General features: G+C 48.7%; 1 protein-coding gene across 1 annotated transcript in view; it reads right to left on the bottom strand.

Annotated features, from left to right (window-relative positions):
* Window positions 1–7,297: 7,297 nt before the first annotated feature.
* The window catches only part of ARPC2 (actin related protein 2/3 complex, subunit 2, 34kDa), a 28,253-nt gene continuing 19,174 nt past the window's right edge, over window positions 7,298–16,376 (bottom strand). The window contains exons 4-7 of the mRNA XM_012642537.1: window positions 12,361–12,487; window positions 10,751–10,851; window positions 10,300–10,400; window positions 7,298–7,753 (exon numbers count right to left, since the gene is read on the bottom strand). Of these exons, the coding sequence (XP_012497991.1) occupies window positions 7,729–7,753; window positions 10,300–10,400; window positions 10,751–10,851; window positions 12,361–12,487 (354 nt within the window). The 3' untranslated portion in view covers window positions 7,298–7,728. The remainder of the gene's footprint in view (window positions 7,754–10,299; window positions 10,401–10,750; window positions 10,852–12,360; window positions 12,488–16,376) is intronic.

Raw genomic sequence — 16,376 nt, 5'->3', positions numbered from 1 at the left:
GTGCAGCAGAGAGGAGCTGTGCATCCCGGCCTCCACCTGGGTGGCCTCTACATAAACCAAAAGAGAGGACAAGTCCGGCCAGTGTGTGGTGGTCTTCTAGCCAACCATCAGGCGAGAGGTTCCTTTGGGCCAGGTCTGGGGCACAACCGGGGTGCCCTGTCGCCTACACTCCTCCCCCCATCTGTCCTTGTAGCCCATTACGGTTCAGTGAGCAGCCTCCGGGTAGGACTTCCAGCCCATAAACTTGACTCGTCCGCTCCACACTAGCAACAGGGCCCTTCCTGGGAACTGGAGGGAGGAGAGGGGAAGGGGAGGGGACGCTTGGCAGTGAATGTGGAGATGCCAGCATCAAGGAGACGACCCTCAACACCCCCAGAGCCTGAAGCCGAGTCCAGAGGACAGGGAGGAGCCAGTGGGCAGGGCCTGGCCTCTCTGTGGCTCTGATCTGTCCCTGTCCTCCCGTTCACTTCACTCCTTGGTCTCAGTCCTCCAGTGCCACGGCCTCGCCAGCCCCATCCTGGGGACAGGGGGAGGGGTCCTGGGTCCTGTGGGAGCTCCTGCTTCTGTCAGCAGGGGCGCAGCTGCTGTTGCTAGGATTAAAGTCAATAAGGAAAGGATTCCTACTCCTCACCCTCTCCAGGTCAGAGAATCAGGGCCCCACGGCCACCCTGAGCGGAGAGGAAGATGCTCCCCTCCATTCTCAGGTTCCCCAGTGTTGTAGCCCCGGCCTCCAAGCCCCTGCACCCCTGGGTCCCTTTCCCCTGACCTCAGCCCCTGGTTCCTCTTCCTTAATGTTCTCTGTGCTGTCCACCCAGGACATCTTTTCCTTTCCAAAGGCCCTCAGTTTCTGTTCCCCTTCCTCCTTGCACCATAATCTTTATTAAACCCCATGAGATTCAGGGTCTGTTACCCCAAACCTGGCCTGAGCTGGAGATCCTAGCTCTAGCCTGGTGTGGTTCTCTCCACCCTGCCTCCACCAGGGCAGTAAGGCAGGGAGAAGCCTGCTGGTGTGATTTCTCAGCGGGATGCTGGCTGTGCTACCCTCACACTCCGGAGGGGCTTGGTGGCTTGGACTGGGTGCAGTGGCCTCTCCCGAATCTGGGGCTGAGGTCTTGAGGTGTGGCTCAGCAGGATGTGGGGTAGCTACTCACATGGCTGTTGGGGACAGGTGTTGCCTGCCCAGCCTCCAGCCTGGGCTTTCCTCAGTGGCCAGGAGTTGCTGTAGCCATCCCTGCAGGGCTTCGGACCGTGTCTGGTGTCCTGGCTGGCCAGTGAATGGTGTCTCTGCTCTGTGGGAACAGCGGTCTGGGCGGGGCTTGCCTGCCCAGACTCTGCCCCCTGCCTGGGTTCCCGGAGGGATGGAGCAGCGGCAGCCAGGGCTGGGTCCTGGCCCCGCCTCTGGGGGTGGGACCTGGCACATCCTGAGCTGCAGCAACCCCTTGCCCCCACATATCCTTCTGTATGAGTGCCTCCTGCCCCCACCCTCCCACCCCTATCCAACTGGACACACCTTGCCACCTAGGTGGTGGCTCCCCTACCTCAGCTTGGAGCCCTCTCACCCGCTAGTGCCCAGCTAATCTGACAAATGCATTCCGGTTCATGAATAATGACTTAGTCTACCCTTCCCCACTTGCTGCTTCAGCTAATACATTTACATTCATAAGCCTTAAACCGTGGGAGCTGCCAGCTCCACACTTCTGCCGCCTGCTACAGGTTGTGTGCCTGATGACAGCAGCTACAGGTGGTGCGTGCGATGATGGCGGTGGTGGGGGTTTGGGGCCTGAGGGTCTTCACTGGCCCCATCCCATCACCTGATGGGCCTTTCAGCTTACAAGTCCAGCCTTGCCTTCCCGAATCTGGGCATTCCACACTTTCCTTAACTATTACTTTTTAAGTTCTGGGCCGTGAGGTACAAATGTGACCTTGGGCAAGTTACTGCTGGCCCTCAGTTTCCCCTACGTAAAATGGGAACAAGAAAAACCACCTCTTAAGGTTGTTGTGGGGAATGCCATGGGCTAACGTGTAACTGCGTACACCCCAGGGCTTGGCACTCGATGAGGGGTCGTCTCTCCTTCTCCTCCTTGATGATTAAGAGGCATGAGCCAGTGTTGGAAGCAGAGCTGTCCGGGATCCTATTACTGAAGTTCTCTTGCCTTAGTTTCCTCATCTGCAAAATGGGACTCATAATTGTACTTACCTATTGTGAGACTAAACAAGGTAACGTGTGACAAGGACCTGGCATGCAGCACTTGGCACACAAGCGCTCAGTGACAGACAGCTATTATTAACAGCATTAGGATTTCTGCCTTTTTCTGCACCTGTCCCCTCTAAGAAATACCTGTGTTGAGGAAGGCAGATAGGGGGCCTATGAAAAGCATGACGGGAATGATACTTTTGCTCCTCAGGGAAAGTGAGAAAAGTAGGTACAGCGAAAGGGAAGGGCAAGTTCAAGGACAGGAAGCCAAGAGGTGTGGGGCTCTGATTTCCACTTTGTATCAAGTGCAGCTTTGGGGTGAGGGGGAGGAGAGAAGCCTGGCCACACTCCCTTAAGGCCGGAAATGGGAGGGAACAGGCAGACACTGTAGCAAGAAAGCCGGGGTGAGACATTAGGAAAAACTTCCTGGCTGAAGAGCACCAGATGACCAGCAAGGCGACTTCAGTATTCTCTGGGGAGACTGGGCCTGAAGGGCTGCATGCCTGAGAAGTCTGGCTCTGCCAGCCCTGCGCAGCCAGTCAGGGGGCCTGGAGAGGTGGGACTCCCACCGGGACAGAAAGTGGGAAGAGGAAAGCGTCTAGCCCTCAAACCCGCCTCCGGGGAGCTGGTGGGCAGGATGCCGCCGGGGTTCCAGCACCTGGGCCCAGGACTCGCACTGTCTGCTTGGGCAGAAGTCAAAGGCTCTGGGAGAGTTCAGCCTGGGGTATGGACACAAGTGGGTGTGGGCCCCTCGGATATGGGACTGCCAGGAATAAACAGACCTTCTCGTTCCCAGCCCTGACCTCCTCCCTGCAGGATCCAGGATGTCTGTGTTTCTTCTTCGCTGCTCTGTCTAAACAGTGTGTGGAAGACGTGCGAGGGGGGACAACTCAGGCCGAGGGCAGTTCTGCTCCCCGTTCGGCCCTGTTTCCTCCTTACCAGATCATCTAGCTCCTCTCTGCTCCTTCGTCAAGGCTTGGGGCTGACTCATCCCCTGGCTTCTCCCCTTCGCCCACGGAGATGCAGTTTTCAGATGCTCCGTCTAGCTGACTCTGCAGCCCGGACTCAGTTCTTTCTGAGGTAGAGTCTGTTTCAGGGTGGCCAGTCCAGACTGGCACGGGATCCTCCTGGGCCTCCTCTGTCCACTTCCATTCTCATAGGCACTCGAATTTCTCTCTGCTGACCCAGCATGTTTGGGGCTGGGTGGGTGCGATTCGCAAGGGCTCCTAGCCCTGGACTGGTGGAGGCAGGGCTTCCTGGACCCTGGTTAGCCTCCCTGCACCACTGTTCAGTCCTCTCCATTCCCCACAGGCAGGAGCAGATGAACCCTTGAGAGCCTCTGAAGGGCTCTGGACACAAACCTGGTTTCGGGAAGCCCCGAGTCATCTGTATGGGCAGAAGAAACCTTGTCTTCCTGTTAGGTTTAAACCGCCAGATTCTTCAGGTCTGGGATGGCTGTCTGGGTCAGATGCTGACCCTGGGAGCCACGGAAATCGCAGTGCTTTTTAGCAATCCCCAGAAGGGGGCAGCACTGCTTGAGCCCCAAATCACCACCAGAGCAGTAGACCCAGGCTCCTGGCTTAGGCCTCAGTAGCTGTTGGGTCAAGGGCCCATCAGCACTACTCCCAAGGAGAATGGAGGACCCGAATGGCAACTCCAAGTACCAGCTCCTGTGAGAAGGCTGATGCAGCAGCTGGGGCCATTTCCTTTTTTTGGTTTCAACCCCCGACCCTGACCCCATCCTTCCACTTCCTGCCTGCCAAGCTCCTTGTTCTTAGCTTGCCCAGGTCCCAGTTTATCCAGACATGGAGATTCCCGCCACCTGCCCCCCACAGAAAGGGCCATCCAAGAGGGGGGAAATACAAAATACCAACCATCTTAGGGAAGGCCTGGGAAACCCCAAGAACAAAATGAGGCTTGGCTTACGTTGGACCTTGCTTCTGCAGCAGCCCTGTCACTTCTGATCCTCTCAAGTGTATAAAGGGAACGAGGATTTATTAAATGGCATTATAAATAATTATAGGCATTATAATACATATGATGTGACAGGCATTCACCTACTCTTTTCCTTTTAAAAACCCTGTGAGGAAGGTGGTGGTATGTCCAGTTAAAGGTGAGACCGTGAGGGCTCAGATTAAGAAATTTGCTTAGCTGGGTGTGGTCAGCGCACACCTGCAGTCCTAGCTACTCAGAAGGCTGAGGCAGGAGGATTGCTTGAACCCAGGAGTTTGAGGTTGCAGTGAGCTATGATGACGCCACTGCACTCGCCTGAGTGACAGAGCAAGACTCTGCCAAATAAAAAAAAAAATTGCCATCACACAGCTCTTAAGTGGTAGAACCTGGATTCTAACTGAACCATCTCTAAAACACTGTTTTGTTCCTCTCCAGCTCAAATCCAAGGACACCTACACCTCCCAGGTGTAGGCCCTTGGGGCAGGTGAGCCAGTCAGCAGCCCTGGGGACTAGACCTGCCACGCCCTTAGCATGCCCCACCCTCATCAGGACCTGAATGGAGCTATAGTGGACCTCGGGGGCTCACAAGGAGTGTCTTTGAGACCAGATCCATTCTAATGCTAACTGTGTCTTGGAAACAGGGGAAGAGAAAGAAGCGAATCTGGATAGGGGTTTACCCAGCATGTTTTATTTTTTTTTTGGAGATAGGGTCTCACTCTGTCACCTGGGCTAGAGTGCAGTGGTGTGACCATAGCTCACTGCAGCCTTGAGCTCCCAGGCTCAAGCAACCCTGCTTCAGCCTCCTGAGTAGCTGGGACTACAGGTGCACACCACCACACTTGGCTAATTTTTAAGATTCTTTTGCAGAGACAGGGTTCTGCTATGTTGCTCAGGCTGGTCTCAAACTCAAGTGATCTTTCCACCTCAGCCACCCAAAGTGCTAGGATTGTAGGCGTGAGCCACCGAGCCTGGCCTAGCATGGATTTTTAATGCTGACAAAATGTCTTGGAATTAGAAGCTTCCTTAGGATTTATTCCTGTAAAAAAATATTTACTGTCTTTTTGTTTCTCTCCTAACTCCATATTTTCTAAGTGACTTTGGTTTTGCCATCTACAGTACTTTACAGAAATCTGATTCCCACTATTGGCAAGAGAGTACAGTGAGTTCCAACATATCTTTTTTTTTTAATAGAGACAGGGTCTTGCTCTTGCTCAGGCTGGTCTTGAACTCCTGATCTCAAATGATCCTCCTGCCTCAGCCTCCCAGTGTGCTTGTATTACAGGCAAGAGCCACTGAGCCTGGCCCTCAGCATATATTAGAGTTATGTTCTAAAGTCAGCAAAAAAGCAAAACAGCCAAGTGCGGTGGTGTGGCCCTGTAGTTCCAGGTACTCTGGAGGCTAAGGCAGGAGGATTGCTTGAGCACAGGAGTTTGCGTCCCACCTGGGCAACAAGCAAGACTCTGTCTCTTAAAAAAAAGTGAAAACTGGTTCTAGTCAAAATTACCCTCAAATAACTTAGCCAGGTTTTCCATCTACCAGAAGTAGGTGACCAGGGGTACCCCAATAATAGCCAACTAGAAATCAGAGCACCCCCAGCTCTCTAGGAGCCCATTTCAGTTAAGTACAATGAAGTCTGATGACTGAATGACCTGTGGCTTACAATCTTCTCCAGTGACTCACAGTAAAAGGACATTTTTACAATCCAGTCATGATGTGTGTAACAAAAACACACGATTTTTGATTTCCAGATCAATACTTACCTTCACAGGTGTGATGCACTCTGATCTAGTCCATGCTATTCCATTTCTTTTTTCTTTTTTTTTTGAGACAGAGTCTCACTCTGTTGCCTGGGCTAGAGTGCCGTGGCATCAGCCTAGCTCACAGCAACCTCAAACTCCTGGGCTCAAGCGATCCTCCTGCCTCAGCCTCCCGGGTAGCTGGGACTACAGGCATGCGCCACCGTGCCCGGCTAATTTTTTCTATTTTTGGTTGTTTGGCTAATTTCTTTCTATTTATAGTAGAGACGGGGTCTCGCTCTTGCTCAGGCTGGTCTCGAACTCCTGAGCTCAGGCAATCCTCCCGCCTCGGCCTCCCCGAGTGCTAGGATTACAGGTGTGAGCCACCACGCCCGGCCTATTCCATTTCTTAAAAATGCTGGTGCCACACAAAACTACATATATGATAAAAAACGCCTAGAAATATACTACACACACTAAAGAGTGCATGTAAAACTGGTAAAATCTGAAGCACGTGGGTGGCCTATACCAATGTCAACTTCCTGACTGTGATACTGTACTACAGATATATAAGATGTTACCACGGGGGGAAACCAGGTGAAGGGTACACAGGACCTCCCTGTGTTATTTCTTACAACTGTATGTAAATCTATAGTTATCTCAAAATCAAACGTTTAGGAAATAAAAATGCTGGTTGTGATACAGTCAGGTGAGTTCACAATTCATTAATGGGCATCAAACCAGACTGAAACACACACACTGCCCTGGATGGAGACAAATTAAAAGGGAAAGCAGGAAGGTAGAAACCATCAGGACAGCCCTCAGAGGAGTTCAGGTGCTCCTAAAATTCTCCTGATAATTCCTTACCAAGAGCACTTTCTGAACAAATTTTATTTCAGAGGTCAGTGTCCTGCTAGGGGACAGCATGCTCCGCTAGGTTCTGCATGTTTCTCAGGCGAGCATCTCCCTGAGTGCCAGTTTTCTGGGCTGCTGTTTAAGAGAGAGAAAATGTGGCCAGTTAGTTCACATCAGATCCACACCTAAATACTCATCAGTGTCCTGCAGGTCCACACGCACGGAGGTACACATTTTGGGAAATGTTACACATTATCCATGATAAAGGAATAAACCAGAAAACACTTTAATTTGCCTGTCACTGGGGAGCTTCCTGGCCACTCAGGAGCAGCCAGGCAGTTTCAGGAACCAAGCTTAACCGGAAGCACGTTCAAGTTTATTTATAGCTCACTGGCCAGCCACTCTCTCCTCTAGGGGCTGAGGATCTAGACCTGACAGGCTCTCAAAGCTAAGGCTTTCTAGCTCAGGTTTGCAGGTCCAAGGGCAATGCAGGTATATTCTTCCTCCCTTTTCTTCTCTCTTCTGGACTCACAGTCTAGAAACCCAGCAAATTCTCATGTAAGATAGAAAGATTTTCTTTATTAATGACCCCAACCGTATTTCTTTAGATACAGGAGTTTTGAACTCAAATACTTAGGAGAAAACAAGTTAAGATTTCATTATCCTGCAACTCATTACCAGTAACATACTGCAAAGCGAAACAGCCTGGAAAAGAGGGTGGGAGGGAAGGGGAGTGAGGGAGGGAAGATAAAGAAAAGGAATTAAGTTGATCAAGTGGAATTCTTTTTTTTTTTTTAATTCTTGGGAACTATGAAGTCCTTGCAAGCACAGCTCGTTTCTGCAGATTATTTTCCAAACGTGTACAAAATGGAACCAAAATGGAGAATCCCTTAAGAACCTGAAGAGGTGCAACATTAAAAGCTACGATTATCCAGTAGCAAGTGTTCCAGCCTTCAGTTGCCAGCCGCTTCCTCCTCCTATTCCCAGGAGTTAGCGGGATGAAAACGTCTTCCCCCTTCGAAAGGAGAGAGAAATGTAAAAGCCAGTTTCCGGCTGCCCTCTTCTCCCACCCCATACTCCTGGACTAGATGGGATCCCAAAGAGACACCAAACAAGAGGTAGAAAGTACTAGATTCCTTAGGCAGAGGTGTTGGAACCACAGGGCACAGGCTAAGATCCAGTTTTCAGAGAATGGTTTCATCATCTCTTCCCCCTCCTACTGAATACTTTGGGGTGCCAGGGAATATCTGTGTTAAGCACATGAAGACATTAAATGAACCACGTTAAATAGGAGCATCACTCATCTACAATTTCTGGATGGCCTAGATGAACCTATATTTCATACTGGACTCAACTGTCTACCTTTCAGGGCTCCTGGATAGCAGTTCCTTATCTTTCACCATGGGGACAAGAGGTTCAAAGCAATCCTCAAAACCTCCAAGGTTAAAGGCATTTCTGTTCCCACGTGCTGACTACACATTGGCTTACAGAACACATTGTCTGGTTCTAGGCTCCTGAGTCAAGGCGTCCTGTTCTACCCAGATTTCTCCAGAAGGGCCAGCTGGTTTCCAAAGACAGCCTGTAACTGGTACTTAAGGATATGTAGTAAAACAGCCTGGAAGCTCAAGCTGAGAACTATAGGAAATTAGGGCAAAAACAAAACAAAAAGCAAACAAACAAGGGCACTATATCTTTCCTGCCCTGAATGTCTCACTCACTGCAAAATGAAGGCACAATTTATTACTCTTCCCCTCAAATGAAAAGCTCCTGGGTGTTTAATTCTGGGCAGCACACTGAGGGTGCTGACTTGGACTGTCAGCTGTTGATCCAGGGCCCTGATTCTCAGAGCAGGCCCACTGCCCTATTTCACCCTGTCCACGCTTCTGCAGACTCCTCCTGCTCTGTTGTGTGGAGGTCCCAGCTTCTCCTGTTCACAGCTGAGCTACTTAACTCCTACCCACCATTAGTAACATGATCTGGTTTTCAGGGTGGATGCAGTTGTCCGCATCCCACTTCTCCTTTCTAGGGCCCAACTCCGCCAAAGAGAGGTCACAGAACAGACGAAGCCAGAGCTGGTCTTTTAAGTCCCAGGATGGTGGTTTATGGATGATTTGTTCATTTCAGGGATTCATCCTTTCCTCAGGTCCCTCAACGGGACAGGCAGCCATCCTTGCCCACCATACAACTGCATTCACTTGGCAGCGAACCACAAGACTATCAGCCGGCTGTGGAATAGGGCAGTGGCTGGGTGGTGGGCCTTCCTCCTGATTGGATGAGCAGTTACTGGGGCTGAAGGGTGACACAGGCAGCCTTGGGACTATTCTAATACACAGCCTTCCAGTTTAGTTGTGACAGGCCAGCCACGTCACCTCCTGGCATCTACTAAACTGGCTATCCCTCTACCGGTGAAAGCAGCATGAAATTGGCTGCCTCACACCTGAAGTCACTAAAGTGGTACCTGGTGAGAAAAGCACCCCATGAAGAGCAAGCAGGGAAAAGGGAAACCTCAGATGGCAGGATGAAGACCAGGTGCTGGGGGGCAGCGAGAGTACATGTGTCCCAGGGCACACCCCCTCACCTGCCCAACCCACCTTGCTGGTCACTTTGCCCAGCTTAGGATCTGCCAAGAAGTGGCAGAGTAGAAGAAACAATGCTGCCCTTTCATTGTGTGGCATTTGGACACCTCTCTGAGCAGAGAATCTGTCTACATTGAACACCATTCCTTAGGCTCTGGGTGGCAGACACAGCTGCTACAGAGAAAGGCCTCTGCCTAAAGAAGTCAGGGTGACTTAAACTGCTTTAAGTGTCTGACGTTTCTAGGACTGAAAGCCTCACCTATTGCTCAGGTACTCACATCCTTGCAAATGGCAGCAGAAACTAACTTGCTAGAAGCTGTGTCACAAGCCAGGCGAAGGAGCGTGAAGCCCCATGCATACCACCCAAAGGTTTGCTCCAGGAGTACTGGGTGTTGGCAAATACAATGGCTAGCAGGGGAGACCTAGTTTACCTCAAGATCTTTAGTTCAAACAGCACGAAAGACAGCACATAAGCACTTATGACCTTATCTTGTGAACAAGACTGCCTAAATCTCACCAGAAGGATGGGGAACCAAGAACTAGCACCTTGCACAGAGAGAGAACTCTCTAGGCTCTAGGCCATGCTGGTGTCTCTGGTACTGTGAGCCACACACCCTTTAGAACTCTACTCATCATTTCCATCCCTGATAAAGACCCTTCTTCTCCATGCAAACTTCCTGCTGAGAAGAGAACCAAGAAAAAGAACACTTGAAAGGTGGTTCCAGGCTTATTTACTCAACTAAATACCCTAAAGCAACTTGCTCAATTTCTCCAGGAAGACCACGAGAAGGGCAAGACCAACCTCTCAACTCAGGCCAAAGGGACTATGGCTTCCCATTCAGGAGTGAAAAACCTGTTAATCCCATCTTTGGTCTATCTGCCCAGACACCTGGAGGGCCAGGCCACCAATACCCACTACTTTCTTCTTGGTGAGCTCAGGAGGGGTAGGTGGTCCTGCTATGGTACTGCCCACTGCCCTACTTACGTGATTGTTTTCATTTCTTTTTTCTCGGCATCTGGGCGTGCACGGTTAAGCACCTTGAGGAAGTCAGATGTTTTTGCCCGCATCCGTGTGTGAATATAGGCCTGGGAATAAACACAACAGGTGCTCAAGCAGAGTCACGTTCTAGAAAGACAGCTTTGTTTTCATTAAGAGATGTGATCAGGAAAGTCTGGGCGCACCCTGGGACTGACCTAGGCCACGCAGGGAAGCAGGAGGGTGAGCAATTTGGAGATAAATTCATCTCTCTGCTATGGGGAGGCATGGGAGAAAGTGGGTCGATGAAGAAAGACCATGATTTCTTGAAGCCTCTGGAATTACCTACGTAAGAGTCAGAGCCACAGTCTGAACTATAGGAACAACTTTTGTTAGGAGCTCTGAACTCTTTTGGGAAGACAGACTTGGAGCACAGGAGCTGAGAGGCGGGCACCCTCACCTTAGAGCACTTGATGTGGTAGTGCAGGTAGTCCCGGAACGTGTGGATCAGGTTGATGGTGTTGTCTCGAGCGCTGGCATTGGTGTGGCGAGGGAACAGCACTGAGGGTGGGGACACAGACAAGGTGTCAGGGTGTAACATAAATGCCAAAGGGCCGGGAAAAATAGCAGCCTACAGTGAACCTCACTCTCTTTAAGCTCAAGTACAATCCACTTGTTCCAGCACTCCTGGGCTCCGTTAGGGTTTTGTCGAGACAAGGAAAGGATAAACAGCATAACCATGTCCCCATTAGCACAAAAAGAAGAGCCCATGACGGAAAAACCAGGGTTTGACCCTGGCCACTCATCTCAGCCCTGGATTCTGGGGCTGTGCATGCTGAAACCAGCCCCACCTGCCACACGCCTACTGGCTTGTCTCTGCAGCTCGGCAGACCCACGGTGACGTGAACTGGCTATCTGGGAAACAGTTTACCCGAAGAAATCAGATTAGGAAATAAGGCTGCCTATCCTGGGTCCTTGGTGCTAAAATACAAAGTAAGTCTTCACAGAAACGAGATTGCCAGAGAGTATCCCATATTCTCGCTGTGACAACCAAACACTAAGATATAAGGACCTGAACCCTCTTGGCAGGCCAGGCAGGAGGAGCTCCTCTGGCTGGGGCGGAGCAAAGTCCATCCTGCGGACCAGCCACCTGAAGACCTGCGCAGTCGCTGCTCAGTCCTTTGCACTGGAGCACACCCGCACCCTCCTCCCCCGGCGCTCTGGAATCCTCTTTATCTGCCCACCTCCTCTACTCATGGGCCTCACCAATCACAAAATCCCCTGAGGTATCTCAAGCCTTGCTGAAAAGGAATGCCTCCTAAGAAAGGCTGGGATTCCTGGCTCAGTTTGCCCTGGCCTGAAAAGAAATGAACACCAAGTAGTCGATAACTGTATTTCAAAGAATCTAAGGTGCTTATGACTTAAGTCTGTCAGAATGTTCAGCTTAGACTGAATGAAATACGGTAAATCAACTCATTAATCGCCAAAAAACAGGCACACATTCAGCACTAAGGTGAATTAAATAAAATTCCCAAAAGGAGACATTCCAGTGGCATTAGGTGCAGAGGGTGAACGAGCTGCTACTCCACACTGTCAGCTACGCTGATCAGGCAGCTCAGGAGGCTGAAGCAACTGAAGGCAGGCAGACTCGAGTTCTCCGGGGTATAACTGGAACACGGGAATCATGGCTGGAGCTCAGGCTTAATAAGCAAAAAACCAAGAAATGCTGAATGACAGAGAACTCCTGTCCAGCTGCGTGGCAATGGTTACGTGGCTCTACGCTTAACTACTGCCATCACAGTTCAGTCTTAAGATTTTTCCTTAAGATTTAAGAAAAACGGAGAAAAAAGAAAAAGGAAATGATTACTATACAAAAATAGCACATAGCCTGCTCTGTAATTAATGCTCTGTGACACTCTTCCTGCAGTTACAGCAATGGCAACAGGGACAACTTAGTATGCCTGCTCTTGCCCATCTTAAAGTGTTAACCAAGATTCTGTTCAGATTTAGGCATTCTGCAGTGTCAACTCAATAAAGCTGCACAAAAGTGGCAAAGGCTTCCTGGCTCACCAAAGGTGATGTAGCCAATGTTGTCACCTACGGCGGCATCTGTGTCTTTCAGCTCCAGAGGAGGTTCCCTGTGGCTAAAGAGGACCTGGGGGGCTGTGTGGCTGGCTCTGCGTCCTTCTTTGAACTCCTGCCAAGACAAAGCAAAAGCAACCAGAAGAAAAATGGGTATAAGATGAATGGCAACCTATGCTATGGGGTTTGCCCCATGCAGTGTGACCTTTGTAGTCCTCTGAACCAGATGGTTAAAAATAAAACTACGCCAAACGTGAAATATTACAAGTGCTGGCTGCTATCAGTGCACTTCAGATTCAAAAGGGAGAGACTGCGAAGTACTTAAAAGTCAGATCTTCAAAATGTGACAAAAACACTGTTAATAATCCTTTTCCCTTTCTCTCTTTTTTGTGAGACAGGGTCTCACTCTGTCACCCAGATGGGAGTGCAATAGCATTATCATAGCTCACAGCAACCTCAAACTCCTGGGCTTAAGTGATTCTCCTGCTTTAGCCTCCCAAGTAGCTGGACTACAGGTGCACACCACCAACACCCAGCTAATTAAAAAGAAAATTTTTTTTTTGCAGAGATGGGGTCTCACTATGTTGCCCTGGCTGGTCTCAAACTAGTGGCCTCAAGCAATCCTCCTGTCTTAGCCCCGCCCAAAGTGCTGAGATTACAGGTATGAGCCACCATGCCCAGCTCTTCCCTTTCTCTTATTTTGGACCAACATAGGTGATAAAATTATTAATACAGCTGAGACTCTGCTAATTGCAAAGCACCAGTTAAATTTAAGTGCTGTTATCTTTAACTGAAGTCTTAACTCCTTCTATCTATGCCCTTCACGAGTTAACTAATTTTTCATTGCTCACCCCAATCCCCTTCTTCCAGTTTCATGAATATCATACTTTCTCTGGGCTCTGGGCCTTTACATGAGTCTTGTTTCACTGAGGAATCTTAGATCCTGTTAAGAATTCATCAAAGATCTAGAGCAAACTTATTAAACCCTTTTTGGGGGCAGAAGTTAAGAAGCTTAGTTGCCGTTGTGTTCATAAGAAAGGGAGACCATGTGCCGTGAGTAATAAAGTCTGATTTTAACTCTGGCTCTTGAATGGCCCTGGATATCACCCCTTCTGTATAAGAGCTCATCAAAAATATATCTATCCTCAAAGTACAGAAAAATGACTGAGGGTGTAAAAATCAGGCCATTCTTTCCGTGTTCCAGTGTCTAAACTTCAGGCTTTTACAGTTCATGCATTCCTATGTAAACAGACAAGTGACAAGACTTCCCTCTCTCAATCAGATTTGCAAGAACAGAACTAGATTTTCTAGCAATGCCAGTAACACTGGATGATTCCAATCTCATCCACTGAGTGGGCCTTCCAAGATGACGGTTATAGGCTGGCCAAAGGATGGCTTTGCAAGGTCTCTTTGTCCTATAAGACAAAGCTGTGTGGTCTGCAGTGCTCTTTCACTGCTGCTCAAATATTACCTCCTCCATAACACCATCTCCAACAGCCAGGGCAGCTGGCTGCTCTCTCACTGGAGTTGCCATGTCTCTTCTACAAACCTCTACTATGACACTGTACTATTTCTGAAGGCATCTGGCTTCCCCACCTTTGGTTAAGAGTTCCTCATGCCCCAAATCCTGCTTTATTCTATTCATCTTTGTGTCTATTCCTCTGTCCTTCACAGAGACTGTCTAGCACATGGCTTGCTAAGTGAAAGAAAGCACTTCTACCCTAGCTGATCTAGTAAAGAAGGAGCAGGGGCTGTTTCCATTGGCAGGCAGGAAAAATGTATGCTCACCAGCAAGCCCCCAGCAATTAGTGGCAAAGGAAAAGATAACACCTGAGGAGTCCCAACGCCCAGACTGGGACCTCACCCGTTTTGCATACTGCCTCTCAAGCAAGCACTACTTGGCTTCTAATGGTTGCTGGAAAATAAATGATCACAAACTGGGTTATGTTAGCTCCTTTTTGAACACATTTTGTTCCCCAATAGCTGGAGAGGAAGGGAAGGAGTCAAGATCATCCCAAATGGAAATTCCCAAAGCAAAGCTTCTGAAATTGTCCTTCTTTAGAAAACATCTTTTATCCTACAAAGGGGTTAGGAAGCTTTCCAACTTCTATTGGTTTTACTCTACAGCCTCAGAGGATCAAATATAACAGATAAATAACCATCTGCATTTTTTTTTGTTTATTAAGTGTCTTTAAGGCTCCAATTCACAGGTATGTGTGGTGTTTACAACGAGATGGGGGTATTTGTAAACCTGTGGTGACTTACTAGCATTTTATCAGTTCTGCACATGGAAAATAATACATTTAAGATTCAGTCAACAATATGCTTCTGGTTTGGGACAATCCTTTGGATAATCTATGTCTTTGCTTCTCCTTGGTTCTTTTTCTTAAAACTTAAAAACAAAGAACAAAACAAAACCCAAACAGCCCTCCTTTATCATTAGTGTCTTTGTTACATGTAAACCAGCAATACTGCCTCTTTTCTCTCCCTCTGGCTAGGATGTCTTCTGGACATCGTTTTATTTTTCTCTTTAGTCAAGGTACAATTTATTCGGAATAAATACAAGTATCTGTAGAAATTTACTATATGATAAAGGTAGCACCTTAAATCAGAGGTGTAAACATGGACTTTTACATAATTGCTACCAGAACCTCAGTGGTCCCAGTTCAGGAAAACATCCTATAAACATGCAAACAGATATAAGGGGCCCTCAAAATAACATCTTCACAACTGTCTAAGAGGCAGATTGCTTATGTCTTGACCCTGAACACACAGAAACTAGTTGTTTCCATTTAACTTTTCTTTTTTTTTCGAGACAGAGTCTCGCTCTGTTGCCTGGGCTAGAGTGCTGTGGCATCAGCCTAGCTCACAGCAACCTCAAACTCCTGGGCTCAAGCGATCCTTCTACCTCAGCCTCCCAAGTAGCTGGGACTACAGGCATGTGCCACCACGCCCGGCTAATTTATATATATATATATATTTTTTAGTGGTTTGGCTAATTTCTTTCTACTTTTAGTAGAGATGGGGTCTCGCTCTTGCTCAGGCTGGTCTCGAACTCCTGAGCTCAAAGGATCCGTCCGCCTTGGCCTCCCAGAGTGCTAGGATTACAGGCGTGAGCCACCGCGCCCGGCCTCCACTTAACTTTTCTAAGTTACTTAGTTACTAGATTGACTTTAGATCTTATGATATGAAAAGAATTCTAGTTCATTATAAGCTAATCTCCAAAAGCGTAACTGTTGGACCTATTGCTTTTCATGGAATGAGCACTAAAATGATGCCATCTACCAGACTTTCTCCAGCACTTAGTTGGTATGCCTATAATCATAATACACCAACCCTAGCAGGAGGACACCCATGTGAGTGAGGAATAAACTCCCTTTTTCCTAAAGGTAGTAAACATCCCTCAGAGCCTGCCTGCCAAATGACCAGGGCAGGACTTGTATGCTGATCAGCGGAGTGCATGTTGGCAGGGGAAAGCCCACAAAGGCCCACAGCAAGCACATTAGTAACCACGAGGAACTTCAGTGTTCCTAGGCTACGACTTTCTGTGCCAGGCATCCATCAGTCTCCCTTCTCCTGGAAATTTAAAATTCTAGGCCTAGGACAAAACTCAGACAATTTATTTTTGGGTAAAACCCCAGCAAAGGTCCAGTTTTCTAAATTATTCCAGCCTCCAAATTTGGAAAGGGTGGCAGGGCAGAAGACTTTCTGAACATAGCCTTCTCACGTTCCTAGACACCATCTGGCCTGCACTTCACTCTGGTTAGGAGAGCCACTAACCAGAAACACTGTTAATGCAAAAATGGAAAAGAGGCTTTGTTTTTGACTTTTAGATTAAGTGTCCAACCACAGGTACCTTGAGGGAGGAGTTTAAATTCATGCAAACGCCAGGTACAGTGGCGCATGCCTGTAAACCTAGCACTTTGGAAGTGGAGGTGGGAGGATCACTTGAGGTTAGGAGTCTGAGACCAGCCTGAGTAAAAGTGAGACCTTGTCTCTACAAA

The sequence above is a fragment of the Propithecus coquereli genome, unplaced genomic scaffold (genome assembly GCF_000956105.1).
Source record: "Propithecus coquereli isolate 6110/MARCELLA unplaced genomic scaffold, Pcoq_1.0 Scaffold18, whole genome shotgun sequence".
Lineage (NCBI taxonomy): Eukaryota > Metazoa > Chordata > Mammalia > Primates > Indriidae > Propithecus > Propithecus coquereli.
This window is presented reverse-complemented; position numbering and strand designations above follow the sequence as displayed.